This window comes from Medicago sativa, chromosome 3 (genome assembly GCF_051527215.1).
Source record: "Medicago sativa cultivar Bolivia chromosome 3, Bolivia_mono, whole genome shotgun sequence".
Classification (NCBI taxonomy): Eukaryota; Viridiplantae; Streptophyta; class Magnoliopsida; order Fabales; family Fabaceae; genus Medicago; species Medicago sativa.
Window position 1 is genome coordinate 47,751,283 of NC_140751.1, and position 18,445 is coordinate 47,769,727.

General features: G+C 40.1%; 1 protein-coding gene across 1 annotated transcript in view; it reads right to left on the bottom strand.

The window, feature by feature from the left end:
• Positions 1-312: 312 nt before the first annotated feature.
• Positions 313-18,445, bottom strand: part of LOC146937835 (conserved oligomeric Golgi complex subunit 6-like) — a gene marked incomplete at its 5' end in the record, with an annotated part of 29,541 nt that continues 11,408 nt past the window's right edge. Inside the window, 3 exons of the mRNA XM_085751938.1 lie at positions 313-537; positions 1,865-1,972; positions 2,077-2,224. Of these exons, the coding sequence (XP_085608064.1) occupies positions 466-537; positions 1,865-1,972; positions 2,077-2,224 (328 nt within the window). The remainder of the gene's footprint in view (positions 538-1,864; positions 1,973-2,076; positions 2,225-18,445) is intronic.

The window sequence follows — 18,445 nt, forward strand, 5'->3', positions numbered from 1 at the left end:
TAGTGACTTTTGCACAACAAGTGAGAAGAGGAATTGAGGCAAAACTTGCGCACAAGGTGGAAAAAGAGACTGCGTATGCAACACGACTACAAAATGGTTGCAAAACTGAGATGCAGAATCGCAAAATATCGAAGATTCCAACGATTATTGCGATTTTCCCAGGCGATTTCACCCACTTAATGCATAAAACAATTTTGCATGGGATCTGATTGGTATATGCCAAAATAAACTGTTCATTAAGTAAATTGTGATTGTGACTACCATGCCAATCAGATCTCAATAGAAAGACAACTTGTAAGAACTTTAAGAATATCAAATGGAAAATATATATCTTTGGCATTTATATCAATAGTAAATACAAAGTTAAAAATTCACACTTCACACATAAACACGCACATGTGTGTGCGATCACATGGATGAAAAAGAAAGCATACTCTAGCCATATGAGCTTAAGTAGATGATTCTTCACCTGCATAGGCGATCATAAGCTCCTTCTTGATACACCGCCATCATATCCATTAGCTCTAAACCAGCACGCTGCAAATAAAATTTCCAAGTTCAATACAAAGCCAAAATTTTGATGTAAAAGGAACATACAACAATTGCTGACCAGAAGAAATAGACACAGCTGCTTCAATAATTTATACAAATACCAAACCTTATCCCACTAGGTGGGATTGACTACCTAGACAAAAAATTTGAATAACCTGGTGCTATAGATCTCATGCAATAGCAGAGTACAGGGAAGGGTCAGACCCATTGCAGATCTATCTATTGTAGTTAATAGTTATCCTTACCTTAGAATAAGTGCTATGATAGGAAGATTAATATTAATTCTCTCTCTCTTAAAGGGAAAACTTTGAAAAACAATACAAATTGTAAAGAAATTTAATACTGCAACCATTTTTTTTTAATTTCCGTAATTCAACAAGCGGAGCCCCACCCTATGTTTAAGGACAGAGATAGTATCAAGTAACAGAGATATGCTATCCTCAAGAAAAGAATTTAGCCAACAGGGTCCTATATTTAGGGACGGAGAGTCGGAGATAGTATCAAGTAACAGAAGTATGTTATTCTCAAGAAAAAATAAGGTAATTTTTTTCTAAGAAATTGTTTCACGAAGTCTAATCATGAGATTCCTGCACATTAGATTACTTTTTACAGTATATTGACTTACGGATACATATATTCTAATTTGATGATTGTGGGGGCAGATTATTTATATTTCTATTAGCCAAATTAATTTAGAGTAATTTTTACAATAGATTGAGGACACTATCCACATAAATGTGGCCTCTTTCTGCCAGTTATCCTAGAGATCACTTGGTTGCAAGTTCACTCTATGACCTTGTGATCCTTGTTTTGAGACTGACACTATGAAAAACAAGACATGTAACCTCTTTCAAACCAACAATGGCTAGTAATAATGGAAGTGGTCTGTGACTCAAGTAAACTTGTGACTTAGGATTTCAAATCCTAAAGTCGCTGTTCAGGTGGAGATGTTATCCAACCAGTACCATCATTTCTGGCCTAAGGATTAACTGATGCGAAATCATGAATAAAGAATACAGGACTTATGCAGCCATTAGATTTTCATTTTGATCCCAGACATCTGCCAAACCTTCTTCTCCAATTACACAAGAATATCTATGGATAATCTAAGTTCTAGATATAACACAGGTCTTTTTCGCAATCAACCCTAATGATATTTCAAAATTTGCAGAAACTTCCAGTCCAGCTAGCAGAACTACCACTTAAGTAAACTCATAATCAAATTGGTATTTTGGATTGAGAGTCTAGATTTCGGATATCAGGTTTAGAATTGCACATATAATATGGGGGATAGAGAGGACAAGAATATTACCTGATGATGTGTCCTAAGCAACACTTTACAGTTGGCGTGAATCTCTTGCACATGAGATAGTGCCTTGAAAAAGTTTTCATTCAGATCTTCGTCTCTAAGTGCATTTATCTACAGATGATCAACAATTAATTTTAAGCAAGAATATAATACACTTATTTGATTCACAGAGCCATGGGTCAATAACAGGTAAAACATCAAACAATAATTCAAACCTCTTCAGGGGAGAGCTGATAATCACGTAAGAAACATGTCACAATCACTTGTCTTTGCGTAGTAGTTTCAAGTTCTTGTTTGAGCCTCTCTGTGGTACTTATAATGTCACTGGTGCTAGCACTACAACTGTCCAAAGCCTTTGCTATCCTGTAAAAATATAGAACCCAAAATTTTATTCAAAGATCTTTAAGCTAGAAAAATAAAGAATGCATTCTCATTGAAAGAACAAAAAGACAATTTTTACTATAAAGCAAAACATAAAATCCTAACCCCAACTAAGTGCTAACCAGAACATGATTTAGAAAACTAATATTTCTAGAGTTGCACTACAAAACCAAAATTGAAAAAGTTATGCCAGCACCTCGCACTAAATACATAAATCAAATGTCTTGACCACAAACCACACTCAGCTCTAACATGCTAGATACTACGGAACTGCTTTCTGCATAATTTAGCGTGCTACTCCTAATAATTTCAGCCAAATAACCCACTATAATCCAGAGAACATTGTATTAAGTGATTCAACGTCACAATAAACATAAACAAGAACTTTTACTAAGCACACACTGTTTTATCTTGGTTTTCGGGTGTCAAACATTGATTACGTTTGAACCTTTCTAACCGGTGATATCTTATTTTTTCTTGGGAAGGGAAAAAGTAAGCAAAACCCTTGAGAATCGAGGTCCGGGAGTTATTTTCGCTACGGGAAGGTGTTAGGCACCCATAACGACTATAGTAACCTATAGGAACCGTCTTTAATTTCTACGCGCGCGCTTTATTTTTAAATGCTATTTGAAAATGTTATTTACACCTAAAAGTTACTAAGTGAAGAATTGGAGGGAGAAGAATGTTTTTGGATTTTTATTTTAGTTGAATTGAAGGAATTTTGATTCCTTGCCTACGTACCCGTTTAAGGGATCAAATCCACCGTAGTTCTCTCTCAAAAAATGTTTTTGTTTTTGTTGGTTGATTTTAAGTTTGAAAATGGATTTTGAAGAATAGAAAGAGGCCTCAAGGGCATGAGATTAGGAAATAGTGAGGTTGGATTAATGATTTGCAAAAGAAGTCAAAGTTTGATTATTTTCATTGAAATTTGATTAAGAAAATAGAAAAGAAAATACAATGGGATATTGGATCCCAAGGTTTATTTGGAAAAGGTTTGAGTGAAGTTGTTCACGTTTGTTTGGAAAATTGGTTTTTTCTAAGTATAAGTCCTAGGCATTCATCTAAACATACAATCCTAAACATACATCTAAACATGCATATTCTAGCTATAGTGGTGTGTGTGCATGTGTCGGTGCTTGTGTCGGTGTACATCATTAGAGTCCATTGTCCTTTACATCATACCCTAGATACATTCTATGGCCTCTTTGCCAAGCAAATTAAAAGCATGGAAGTAAGATATTACAAAACCCCTAAGTGTTTACATTCTAACTTTGGCACAAATTGAATTGCAAGAAAGAAAATAGAGATGAATATGAGATGAAATGAAGATGCTTATGATGAATATGAAACAATGAACAAATGGTTAGTAGCACAAGATATAAAGCAAGGCAAAGCTATCATGACAAAAGTAAGAAAATTAACATAAAAACAAGCAAGAATAATGCAAAATAGGCCTAAAGATTCACCAATAATGCAAGGCTTGAACAAGACCTATAATCCTCATATTTTAACAAGTTCCCAAAGAGTTTTATTTCAGTCCCAATACAAAGATCAATAGGACCTATCAAGCCATACCTCATAGCATATTTTTAGGCATATTTTCCACTTCATTTCCACAAACAATTATTTACATGACTTGTAAAACAAGAAACTAACAAACCAAACTCCAAAACAGTAAAGAACAGCACCAAATCATAGGCATACACATTGTAAATTCTCATATCAAGGGTCAATATGCCATAGCAAGATTTTGGGATCAAGAACATGCAAGAATTTCACAAAAAATTATCAAAAAGCCTCATAAAATCACAAGAAAATTCCACATATATTTTTACCAACTTCAATATGCAACAATTATCACAAAAATACCACAAAACTAATAAGAAATATGTATGAAAATTTTTAGGATTTTTTAGAGAATTTTTAAACACAAAAACACATGAAATTTCACAATTTTTAACAAAAATAGCAAACAATTTGTCAAGAAAATATCACACATTTTTAACCAAGATTCAACATATGACAAGATCACAAAAAAAATATCAAGAAAATGATCAAGAACACATAGGAAAAGATTTAGAATTTTTTTAAAGGATTTTTGGACTCAAAAACACACAAATGCTTCACAAATTTTCAAAAAAAAGGTAGACGAATTAACAAGAAAATACTATATGTATCTTTCTTGAGTTTTAACACACCAAACTATCACAAAAAGGTCAAGAAAAAAAAACTAACAAACATGTGAAAAATCTACGGAATTTTTAAAGAATTCTTAGGCAAGACAGGGGGTGCAGTGAGCAATTTTTCAGCAAGAACGCAGGAAACAGGGGTGTGTACTTAGCAATACTGCAGTGTGGACGTGGTAGTGGGCTTAGAAAGGGAATGGATCGGGCTTGGATCGGGTCGAACCGGTTCAAGGAAGTATATAACAACCTGAACCGGTTCAAACCTTCATTTCCAACAATCTTTCTCTCTCTAAGTCCTCGTTCTCTCCCTTCTCTCTAGTTGCAGACCGATCAGAAAGATCGGAGAAGACGATCGGAGCAAGCTCCGGTGCGGCGGTTCGCCGGTGGCGCCACCGTACCGGAGCGTTTTCTTATAACCTTTTTTACATCAAACTGCTCCTCGTGTTCTCCTCTATCCATTTCTGAAGCTAGATTTTCGAAATAAACGAAGCAACGCCCTAGATCTACAAGAATCCAAACGAACAAAAACATCCAGTAAACAAAGAGAGAATAGGAAGGGACTTACCTCGAATTTGATTTGGAGACTGGAGACGAAACGAGAAGAACACGTCAAGGATCCTTTGGATCTTGCGAAGTGTAGACCGATCTCTTTCTTCTTCGTGCTACTAGCTCTTGTATGATTCACGAATTACCGTTTTGACTTGGTTCTGATTCTTTCTTTCCCCTGTTCCTTCGATTCGAAGTTGTTCCGTCGTTTTTGCTTCGATTTGTTGGAATTCTGGTGCTTGATTTTGTGGCCGCAGAAACTGAGATTGGAATTTGTGAATTGTTGTTGTTTATGGACGATTCACGAATTGTTTTGATGTGGATGTGACTTCTGTGAATTCGGTGATGATGATTTGTGTTCTTGAATTTGTTACTGCTTGTGATTTTGTGCAGGTGACATGAATCTGAAACTAGAATTCTGGAGCTTTTGATTGAGCTTGAAGATGAAGATTCATCTTCATCCTTCAATGTTCTTCGATTTTTCCAGAATTTGTTACTGGTTCTTGCAGTTTTGATTCGTTTGGGTGGAGAGAGAAAAAGTAAAGGTGTTTTTGATGAGTTGTAATGTGATGAATGGATCTGCAATGATTGGAGCCTTTTATAGGCTGCCAAGTGTAGCTCCTGGACCAATAGAATACTGCCACGTGGCGCTGGACCTTGTAACAAACTTTTGGACAGATGGACAAATGAGAGACTGACACATGTACTGGACTAATGACATGGACAAAATGGGCTAAAAATGCAAATTTAGAAATTTAGGACTACAAAATAAAATAAAATGAATTAAAATTGGTAACCGGAAAATAACGTAAAGTGAAACAATTAAAACTGACAAAACGGACTAAAACGAACAAATGGCCTAAATGAGGTACTTTAAAGTACCTCTCTGCCGAAATTTCGTGTGAAATGACCAAAATGCCCCTGGGGCTAAAACGACTGAAAATGACTCAGATGCAAATTTAAAATGGATTTTTAACAGAGAAATGAAACAAAGACTTACACAAGTAAAATTAAAAGACTCAGAGACAATTTTTAGGATTTAAACAGTGACTTAACACTTGGAATGACCAAAATGCCCCTAGGGGCAAAACTGACTCAAAATGGCTTCAAATGCAATTTTTGAAATGGATTTTGACATAGAATGAAACAGAGGCTTATTCACACTACTTGAAAGGACTCAAACAAAATTTTGAAAGACTGAGAGAAATTTGACACAGGAAATGACTAAAATACCCTTGTATGTGAATTTTGCAAATAAAATTGAAATAAAAAATGCAGAGAAAGATGCAATTGATCAAAGACAGTTCAAATGACTTGAAATGCAAGAAAGGAGAGATTGATTAGTATTTTTAGGTCCAAAATTAGGGTATAACAGCTGCCCCTATTTAAGTTTCTTTGTCCGGAGAGTCAAGAGACGAAGTCTTAGAGTTGACGGGACGAAGATACTTAAATATTAACATTTGCACTGCTTTTGGACATAAAAATACGCTTTCAGATTCCCAAAATTATGAATGCTATGCAATATTTGATTATGAATGCAAGACAAACAACTGGAGTCTATGGAACCTGTCATGTCACTGGGGATTCAGGTGGACATTGATAGGGTAGACAAACCAGGGAGTAGAAGATAAGGTGCAAGTTGTTCTTTGGGTCGAACTAGCCACTTGACCAAGGAACACAAAACAAGAGATGGGTGCAAGCTGTTCTTGGGATTGAACTTGGCACTTGACCGGAAACATAGACATATAGGCAGATACAAGTTGTTCTTTGGATCGAACTTGACACTTGGTTGAAGATACAAACAGATAGGCAGACACAAACTGTTCTTTTGGATTGAACTGGCCGTTTGGCTGGAGACATAGACAAAAGGGTTGATACAAGCTGTTTCTTTGGATCGAACTTGCTTGTTGGATTATCACCACATCATGTGGGAGAGTGCAGACTGTTCTCTTAGATCGAACTTGTCGTTTGACCGATAACAAAGCATAAGCTGGGTACAAACTGTTCTTCAGATTGAACTTGCCGTCTGACTGATAACAAAGCATGAGCTGGGTACAAACTGTTCTATCGAACTTGCCGTTTGACCGATAACAAAACATAAGCTGGGTACAAACTGTTCTATCGAACTTGCCGTTTGTCCGGAAGCATAGGTATATAAGCAGGTACAAGTGGTTCTTTTTTGGATCGAACCTGGCGCTTGACCAGTAACAAGATACAAATTGAAAGTCTGGTTTAACAAGATACCAATTGAGGGTAAATTGTCATTGACTTAATTTGAAAGTAGACATGACCATTTTTGTTGGCCCAAGAGTAAATTGACATTGATTTGAATTGAGAATTGACATCGACATTGACATTGACATTGACATTGGCTTGGCAATTGAAATTGACATTGACATTGACATTGACACTGGCATTGGATATTTGACATTGACATTTGACATTGACATTGACATTGACATTTGACATTTGATATTGGATATTTGACATTGACATTTGACATTGACATTTGACATTGGATACTTGACATTGACATTTGACATTGGATATTTGACATTGACATTTGGCATTGACATTTGACATTTGCATTTGACATTGACATTGGATATTGACATTTGCATTTGACATTGACATTGACATTGACATTTGACATTTGACATTGACATTGACATTGGATTTGAAATTGGAAATTGACATTGGAATTGGAATTAGAGATTAGCATTGGAATTGGAATTGGAGATTGACATTGACATTGTCACTGGATGTCAACATTGGAATTGGAGATTGACATTGACATTGTCATTGGATGTCAACATTGACATTGTTATTGGAGTTGAGATTGCTTCGAATTCGACATTTGACATGGTTTGGAATTGAGATTGGAAGGTTGAGATTGCATCGAATTTGACAATTGACATTGAGTTGAATTTGACAGTTTGACATTGAAATTGGAAATTGCTTCGAATTTGACAGTTTGACATTGAAATTGGAAATTGCTTCGAATTTGACAGTTTGACATTGAAATTGGAAATTGCTTCGAATTTGACAATTGGAATTGGATTTGACAGTTGGATTTGAAATTGACAGTTGGAATTGAGTTTGACAGTTGACAGTTGGATATGCAACATGTATGTATGGTATAGCAAGATTATCGGATGTATGAGCACATAAAATGCATGATTATGCATGTATGAATGCCTGAAATGCATGATTGATTGGCAGTTTGACAGAGAAGTTTCACAAAGGCAGACGAAACATTGGAAGATTGGGCACGTAGTGGCTCGTGCTGCAACATATTCACAGGGGAAAACCTCTTTGGAGAGACCGTCGTTTGAGAGACGTATCAAGACCATGGCTGAGGGCAATAAAACTTGTAGAGGAGGGACCCTTGGAAAGTCCTTGGATACAGGTCGCCGTTGCTAGGCGTGTCAGTGCTGGGTAAACATTGGATGTTCGCATCTGTGGTCAATGCTTTTTCAATATTTCATTCTTTCATTATTCATTTTCAAACCCCACTTTTGCCTGAACCGCCCTTTCGGGTTTTCGATTCACCGGGGAATAAATTCTTTTCATTGCCCCATTTTTGCCTGATTTGCCTTCATAGGTTGTCAATCAGCGGGGTGCTCATTTTGTCTAAGCCGCCCTTTCGGGTTTTCAACTTAGCGAGCTCTTTATTTTCATTTTTCACTTTTTTTCACTTTCATTCTGTTTTTTCATTCTTGCCATTGACCACAGATCATCCTGGGGAGTAACCTGCTTGCAACATGTATTGAAATAGACATTGACATTCATTCATTCATGCATGTTTCATTGAAATGTACTTTATTGCTCAGGTTTGCTTTCAAAATAGACAGAAAAAGATTTTTCAATTTTCAAAAATGTTTGTTTCAGACATTAACATTATCAAAATAGACAGAAAATGTTTTGCATATAGCATTGAAAGTAGAAAGAAAAATAGAGTTTCAAACAATAGAAAGGCTCAAATTGATGTAGAAGAGTGAAAGTCAGCCAAAGGCATGGCTTCACGGATTTACAAAGCTTGGAAAATGGTAATTTTATTGGTTGGTGATACATTGAACACGATGACCGCTACATTTCATAGAAATTTTGAATTCGCAAGTACAGAAGCCTCTGATGAAGACGATCATTGACAGTTGCAGATGTCCCAAGGGGTGATGGTGATTTGCCAGAGATAGTTACTTGTCTTTTATTGTCAACCTCATTTTTGCATGAACCGCCCTTTCGGGTTTTCGGCTCATCGAGGCGCTCATTCTTGCCTGAGTTGCGTACAATCTCAGCGAGCTTTTTCATATTCATTTTTTTTTGTCCCTAACTTTTGCCTGGATCGCCCTTTCGGGTTTTCGATCCACCGGGAAGCGCATTTTTGCCTAGGCCGCCCTTTCGGGTTTTCGACCTACCACGCTGTTCTTTTCTTTCTAGACGAAGTATTTCTTGACTATATCGGCATTAACAGGATTTGGGAGTTCAACACCATCCATGTGTGTAAGAATCAAAGCACCACCAGAGAAAGCCTTCTTGACAACATAAGGACCTTCGTAGTTAGGTGTCCACTTGCCCCTTGGGTCGGGTTGCTGACTTATCCTTCTTTTCAATACAAGTTCGCCTTCCTTGAATTCTCGAGGTCGGACTTTCTTGTCAAAAGCATTCTTCATTCGCACTTGATACAACTGTCCATGAGCCATAGCATTCATACGTTTCTCTTCAATTAAATTCAATTGATCATACCGACTTTGACACCATTCAGCCTCAGTTAGTTTTGCTTCCATGATTACTCGAAGAGATGGAATCTCCACTTCCAGAGGGAGAACTGCTTCCATACCATACACAAGAGAGAAAGGAGTTGCCCCGGTCGAACTGCGCACCGTAGTACGGTAACCATGCAAGGCAAAAGGCAGCATTTCATGCCAGTCTTTGTAAGTAGTGACCATCTTCTGAACAATCTTCTTGATGTTCTTGTTAGCGGCCTCAACTGCACCATTCATCTGAGGTCTATAAGGAGAAGAGTTGTGATGTTCAATTTTGAATTCTTCACATAAAGCTTGCATCATGCTATTGTTCAGATTGGAACCATTGTCAGTGATGATCTTGTTGGGAACACCATATCGACAGATGATATTATTCTTGATAAACTTGACAACCACTTGCTTGGTCACATTTGCATAGGAGGCAGCTTCAACCCACTTGGTGAAATAGTCAATTGCCACTAGAATGAAACGATGTCCATTGGAAGCTTTTGGTTCAATTCTTCCGATCATGTCAATGCCCCACATAGAGAAAGGCCATGGGGAAGAGATAACATTGAGAGCGTGTGGAGGCACATGAATCTTGTCAGCATAAATTTGACATTTGTGACATCTCTTAGCATGTTTGTGGCAGTCCCGCTCCATGGTTATCCAGTAATAGCCGGCTCTTAACAGTTTTCTTGACATAGTATGACCCGAAGCATGGGTCCCAAAAGTACCATCATGTACATCATGCATCAACTTCTCAGCTTCTTGTTTGTCAACACATCTCAGCAAGACCATGTCATAGTTCCTCTTGTATAGGATTTCTCCGTCCAGAAAGAATCTACTAGCCCATCGTCTCAAAGTCTTTTTATCCCTGTTGGAAGCACCAGGTGGATATTCACGATTCTGCAAGAATTGTTTGATGTTGTAATACCAAGGCTTTTTGTCATTCACATCTTCATTAGCTTAATCTGGCATATTTTCAATAGTAAACACATGAGCGGGTCTATCAAGACGCTGCACTTTGATTACAGGCACATCATTCCAGTGATTGACACGAAACATGGAAGACAGAGTAGCAAGAGCATCAGCCATCTGATTTTCATCCCGAGGGATGTGATGCAGCTCAACCTTGGTAAAGTATGTCAACAGACGTCTTGCATAGTCACGGTAAGGGATTAGCTTCTCATGATGAGTCTCCCATTCACCCTTTATCTGGTTAATAACAAGTGCAGAATCTCCATAGATGTCAAGGTGCTTAATTCTCAGATCAAGGGCTTCTTCAATGCCCAAGATGCATGCTTCATATTCAGCTATGTTGTTTGTGCATTCAAAAGTTATTCGAGCAGTGAAAGGAATGTGGTGCCCCTGCGGGGTTACAATGATGGCTCCAATTCCTTTACCATAAACATTAACAGCTCCATCAAACACCAATCCCCATTTGCTATTGGGATCTGGCCCTTCATTGATCAGTGGCTCTTCACAGTCTTTTGCCTTCAGATACATAACTTCCTCATCAGGGAAATCAAACTTAATCGGCTGGTAATCATCAAGAGGTTGACAAGCAAGGTGCTCAGCAAGGACACTTCCTTTGATTGCTTTCTGAGCTTTGTACACAATATCATATTCGGACAATAACATTTGCCAACGTGCGATCTTTCCAGTAACAGCAGGCTTCTCAAAGATGTACTTGATTGGATCCATTCGGGATATCAACCAAGTGGTATGATTCACCATATAATGACGCAGGCGTTTGGCAGCCCAAGCTAAAGCACAACAAGTCTTTTCAAGCATCGTATACCGAGTCTCGCAGTCGGTGAACTTCTTGCTCAGATAGTAGATAGCATGCTCTTTCATACCAGTCTCATCCTGTTGACCGAGGACACAACCCACTGAATCATCTAACACTGACAGATACATAATCAAAGGCCTTCCTTCCACTGGTGGGACAAGGATAGGTGGCTCCAACAGGTATTCTTTAATGCTATCAAAAGCTTCCTGACATTCATCATTCCATACAACAGGCTGATTCTTTCTGAGCAATTTGAAAATTGGACCACAAGTAGTAGTCATGTGAGATATGAATCTTGAAATGTAATTCAGACGTCCGAGGAAACCTCTGACTTGCTTCTCAGTTTGAGGGGCCGGCATTTCTCTGATGGCTCGGACTTTGTCAGGATCAACTTCAATGCCTCTCTGGCTGACAATGAAGCCTAGCAACTTTCCGGATCGTACACCGAATGTGCACTTGTTAGGATTCAACCGCAGCTTGTACTTTCTCAGTCTTTCAAACATCTTTTTCAGATACACAACATGTTGCTCTTCATCACTTGACTTCACAATCATATCGTCCACATATACTTCAATCTCTTTGTGAATCATATCATGAAACAGAGTGGTCATACCCCTTTGATAGGTAGCACCAGCATTTATCAAGCCGAATGGCATCACTTTATAACAGAATGTTCCCCACGGAGTAATGAAGGACGTCTTTTCTCTATCTTCAGGTGACATTCGTATCTGGTTATAGCCAGAGAAACCATCCATGAAGGAGAATACTTTGGATTGAGCAGTACTGTCAACAAGCACATCAATATGAGGCAATGGGAAGTTATCTTTTGGACTAGCTTTATTCAGATCTCTGTAATCCACGCACATTCGAACTTTCCCATCTTTCTTTGGTACTGGTACGATGTTGGCAATCCACTCAGGATATTCAGCTGTCATGAGGAAGCCCGCATCAATTTGCTTCTGCACTTCAGCCTTGATCTTAAGAGCCATGTCTGGACGAGACCTTCTCAATTTCTGTTTGACAGGAGGACATTCAGGTCTTGTCGGTATCCGATGTTCCACAATCTTGGGATCTAGTCCCGGCATATCTTCATAGGACCATGCAAAGACATCTGGATAATCATGTAGAAGCTGAATGATCTTCTTTTTCACCTCTGGCTCAAGTGCTGCACCAATCTTGATCTCTCGCTTGTTTTCTTCAGTACCCAGGTTGATAAGCTCAATCTCTTCCTGGTGAGGCTGAATGGCTCTTCTTTCTTGCTCAAGCAGTCGAGTGATCTCATATGGTATCTCTTCATCATCATCCTCATCTTCAGCTTCATATACAGGGAATTCAAAATTTGGATGAACCATAGGGTCACTGTGTTCAACGGGTTTATTATGGTTCAATCTGCATAATATGATTGGGATGATTTTAGAAAAAGTTTTTCATGCAGATTTTTGAAATTAATAAGAAAATACAGATGTTTTGGTTTTTTTCTGGCATTACCATTATTTCCAAGAAAAAGGCACTAGAAAGTAAAAAAACAAAGAGTCGTGAGAAAGACGACAACTTTTATTGATAACGGCAATGCCGAAACAAACATGCCCTTACAATGATATCACTTTCGCCTTGGGCAGAGCGAAAGAATTGTTATTTTGAAAACAAAGAAAACATGAGCAACAAGACACATTACATGGAAGCATGCATGACTAAAGGAACATCAATGGCTTCCCAATTTCTCACAGTGCCTCCTGGTATAACAAAGGCAGGCACATAACCACATTCAGCAGCATCTTCAGTAATAGCATTGATGAACCCAGCACTGTAGAAAGTTCCTTTTGAAACAGCAGATGTCGGGGAGAATCCAAGGCCCTCTTTACGCTTGTTTTCCAGGATCTGAATCACTTTGCCCCAGCCAGCAGCTTGCCCTGCTTGAACAGCCTTCTGGGCGTCCTTTAGTGAAGCCATGCTAGCACCAGCCCTCCGGGGCTCTGCACCCTCAACAGTCAATCCTTGAAATGATGTCCCTTCAGCGGACCCTGCTTCAACACAAGAGAAAGATGATACCTGGCTAACCAGAAATGCCTCTTCACCGTGCACAGTGACAATCTTACCATTCCTCATGAACTTGAGCTTCTGATGCAAAGTAGAAGTGACTGCTCTAGCGTCGTGGATCCACGGTCTTCCGAGGAGACAACTGTAGGAAGCATTGATGTCCATGACTTGGAAGGTAATTTGGAATGTCTCAGGACCAATGGTAATTGGCAAGTCTACCTCCCCGAGAACATCCTTGTGGGATCCATCGAAGGCCTTAACCAGATAGCTGCTACCCCTCAGAGAAATTCCATGATGGCTCAATTGCCTTAGCGTGGATTCGGGCATTACATTCAGAGATGATCCAGTGTCTACCAATACGTTGGATATCAGGTCAGATCCACAATGTACTGAGATGTGTAGAGCCAAGTTGTGGCGTTTCCCTGCTTCGGGGATCTCATCGTCACCGAACCCCAAATTGTTGCAGGCAGTAATATTACTCACTATCCCATCAAACTGATCCACAGAGACCTCGTGGTCAACATAAGCTTGCTCGAGTATCTTCATTAACACTTTCCTATGAGCCTCAGAGCTCATGAGCAGAGACAGGATGGATATCTTTGAAGGAGTTTGTAGCAGCTGGTCAACAATCTTATAGTCACTTTTCTTGATAAGTCTCAGGATTTCGTCCAGATTGGACTCTTCAATAGATTGGCCTGCTGGGCCGGTGTTCTTGTCAACAGGAGGAGCAACTGGTGGAGTTACCGTGGCAATAGGTGTCACCACCTTCTTTTGAAACAAGGGTGGACGGACTTTTCCACTTCTCAGAGTTGTAACTTCACTAGCAACATTATCAACTGTAGCTGGGGATACGAGAGGCACCTCCACTCCGTTCTCAATCATGGTTGCATTGTATTTGTAGGGAATTGCTTTGGTAGAGGTATAAGATACTGGACCAGGTAGCCTGATTACCAAAGGCTCAACATTCTTTACCTGAGATGCACTTTCAACAGGAGAGTCATGGAATACTGGCACAATCACACATACATCACTGGCAATCAAGTACTTGTCATCCATCAGGCTCTGGATATCATTTTGCACAACACAACAGCCCATAGGATTCTGCAGACATTCTGAACAAGAATCATGATCATGTTTGAACAGATAAGCCTGGCAGAGCTTGATATGTAGAGGTACCAAGGGAGTAACGACATTGCGGACATCCAACATGGGATCCTCTTGAGGAACGGGAATCCTTTCAAAAGCCTCAATCATATTGACAGCAGCATGGTTCGGAAGCGGATTGTCAAGGACATGAGGAACGCTATTCTCAAAAGTTAACCGTCCTTTTTCTATCAGATCTTTCACAATATATTTCAGAGCAAAACAACCTTCAACATCATGGCCTTGAGCACCCTGATGGAATTCACATGTTAGGTCCTGTCGGAACCTGGGAGGCAATGGATTAGGCGGAGGCTTGCCTGGTCTGGTGACGCAGTGTCCCTTGGCCAGTAGAGTTGGGAGTAGCTCACCGTACCGCATTGGTATTGTTGGAAAAGAAGGTTTGGGTCGGGGACCCTGTTGTTGCTGCCGTTGCTGTTGAGCAGGAGGCTGTTGTTGTGTTTGCTGAGGGATAGCATTGACGGGCATTGGTGGTTGACCCGGTGGCAGAGGATATTGTTGGTAGAATGGTGGGAAGAAAGGATGTTGAGAGTATTGCATGTATTGATAGGGCAAAGGTAGTTGCATGGCTGCTGCAGACGGGTTACCAGACACCATCCCTACATCAGATTCTTTTCTCTTGTGATGACCATTACCGTACTTCTTTGGTGCACTGGTTGATGATTCACCTTTCTCGAGGACAATAATACCATCTCGGACAGCCTCTTCTAGACGGGTTCCCATTGTAACCATATCAGAGAAGTTGTTTGGGGCAGAGACTATCATTCTCTCCTTATATTCCTTCTTCAGAGTCTTCAGGAATGTCTGTGTTAACTCTTCCTCATTAAGTCGAGGAGAAACACGGGCAGCTGCCCCTCTCCACCTCTGAGCATATTCTCGGAAGGTTTCATCTGATTTCTGAGACAAGGCTTTAAGAGAGTCTCTATTTGGCCTCAGACGGGTATTGAATTCATATTGACTCTCAAAAGCGGCAGCCAGATCCTCAAAAGTATGGATGTTGTCTTTGCTCAAACTAGTGTACCAATCTGCTGCATCATCTGTCAAGCTACTCTGAAAGCAGTGGATCATTAGTGCATCATTGTCGGCGTAGTTAGCCATCTTTCGGACATACCGGATAACATGGTTGTGCGGACAAGAAGTTCCATTGTATTTGTCAAATTCTGGCTCTTTGAATTTCTTAGGAACCTCAAATCGGGACACCAAGCATAGATCGCGAGCTTTAGTAGGAGCACCATTGTTTCCCCGGCTAGCCTTGACCTCACGGAGTTCTCCAGCCAACTCCCTCAACTGTCTCTTCATAGCTTCCATTGCGGGATCTTGTCCACGCGGAGTGTCAATATCAATCACTTGTTGCACAGTATGTACAATAGGGTCGGTAACAACAGTAGTCACCTGAGGCATAGCAGCAGACACAGGAATCTGTCCTTGACCAGCAAAACCAGAGACACCAGCAGCAGTATTAGGAGAGTAGTAAGCTGAGAGGCCATAAGGACGCCCATTGGGCATAACAAAACGAGCATCAGTAGCCACAGTAGATAGTGGGATAGACGGAATCACCTCAGCAGTAACTGGAATAGAAGTGGCTGGCTGTTCTTGTGAAGCCATCATAGCGGACATAGCGTCATGAGCCTTGGCCAAGTCTTCTTTCATAGCAGCCAATTCGGCACGGAGCTGAGCATTCTCTTCTTCAAAGTTAGCCATTATCCTTCTCTTGTGAAATCTTGTCTGATGAATTCTATCTGGTTGGTAGACTTTGCGAACACGAGCCACTTTTCAGACTGCGGCGGACAAAACCAGGAGGCAATGAGCACGAGAGAAGTTTTTTGTGGTCAATGAATGCATATGATGCATGAAATGTGCTGATGTATATGCAAAAAAGACTCTTTTTAGGTTATCGAAGGGTTCTAGACAAATTATGAACTCGTAAACATTACTAAACAACAATTAACATAAACGGGAATCAAACAACTAACATATAGTTTTACAAGACAAATCCAACATGAACAAATGGAAATAACAACAGGAAAAGAAATCCTCAAGCATAGGAAGTGGAAGCATCATCCTCAGACTCAGACTCATAGCTGCAGTATCGTGCATAGAAGTCACGGGCGCCCCTAGCCCTCTTGGAGTCCCTCATAAGCATCCTATCTTTCTCTTCAATCTCTCTCTTAGCCTTAGCTAACTCTTTCTTCAGTGTCAAGACCTCATGAGTCTGCTGCTCACCCTTTCCATCCAAAGTCATGATCAAGTTCTCAGCCTTATAGTATCTAGCTCTCCACTGATGCTTCTCCCGACTCTCCATAGCTAGATGCTCCTGATACATCTCCTGGGTAGGTGGGAGTAGAGGTAAAGGCATGGTAGGAACAGATGCAGACACATATCTCATAGAGGGGTAAGGCATACCAATCTCCTCAGCTTGGTTTATCACCCACTGTGTATAGGCTTCATGAGCAATACCGGACCTTACACCCATATGCTTCACCTCTTTCTTCCGAAGCTTATGAAATCCTCTTTAATTCCCGTGGGAGCACTGGAGTAGTGAAAGAAGTAAGGAGCCGTAGCAAGATTGATGGGTTTATCTTTCATCGGGAAACCAAATTGTCGCAAAGCAAGCTCCGGGTTATAGTTGATTCCACCCCGGGTACCAAGAAGAGGTACATTAAGAAACTTCCCACCACCAAAGATAATTTCCTTAACTCTAGAAGCGGGAGTGAGCCAAACCACTTCATTAGGAGTGAGAGCCATAATCCTCTGTGAAATAGACCAATTCTCCGGATTGTCGTGGAAAGACTTCGGAAGGTGCGAAATAAACCACCTATAGAGGAGAGGTACACAACAAAGAATGTATCCACGACCCTTGCCAGAACGATCATGAATAGCATGGTAAGTGTCAGCTAGCAAAGTAGGAACCGGATTCTTGGAGTGGAAGATCATAATAGCATTCATGTCCACGAAGCCATCAAGATTCGGAAAGAGAATAAGCCCATAGATGAGAAGTGCAAGAATAGCCTCAAGAGTGTCCTGACAAGTGGTATTGAGGTTGGCTTTCCAAAGAAGATACTCTGAAGTGAACCCTCGGATACGTGCCTTAGTGACAAGATTCTTGGAGACATCGGTGGTCTTGAGATAGAGATCTTTAGCAATAACCAATGGAGGAGGAGGATTTTCAGGTCCTGAGAAAGGTATCCCCTTAGCAATAGATAAACCCATCAAGGAAGAATAAGCCTCTAGAGTATGCACCAACTGAAAGTCTGGGAAAGTGAAGCACCGATACCCCGGATCATAGAATTGCACTAGAGTGTGCACAAGCTTCTCATCCACATTAGTATGGAGAATAGGAAGTAAAGCCCCGTAACGGCGTCGGAAACCAGTCGGATCCTCAATCTTGAGTGCCAAATCCCTCAAACTAGCCAAATCCACTTCCTTGAACTTGTAGGATTTAGTCATCTTCATCCCTACAATGTTTACAATTTCAACTTGTCTAAGCCCTTCGATAACAATGCATGACAAAAAGTTTATGCATGTATGCATGTATGCATGAATGCATGATTATGTTCAAATTCGGAGAAAACATGGTGGGTTTGAAGTTCAAAGTCGAGGAGTCATGGGTGGACACGGTGTCCGGTGAAACTAGGGTTTTAGGATAATAGTAACCGGGTTCTAAAAAGGTTCCCAAGTTGCAACCTCTCCGACGTATCTCATGGTGTCACGAGACAACCCTCGCTCCATGATT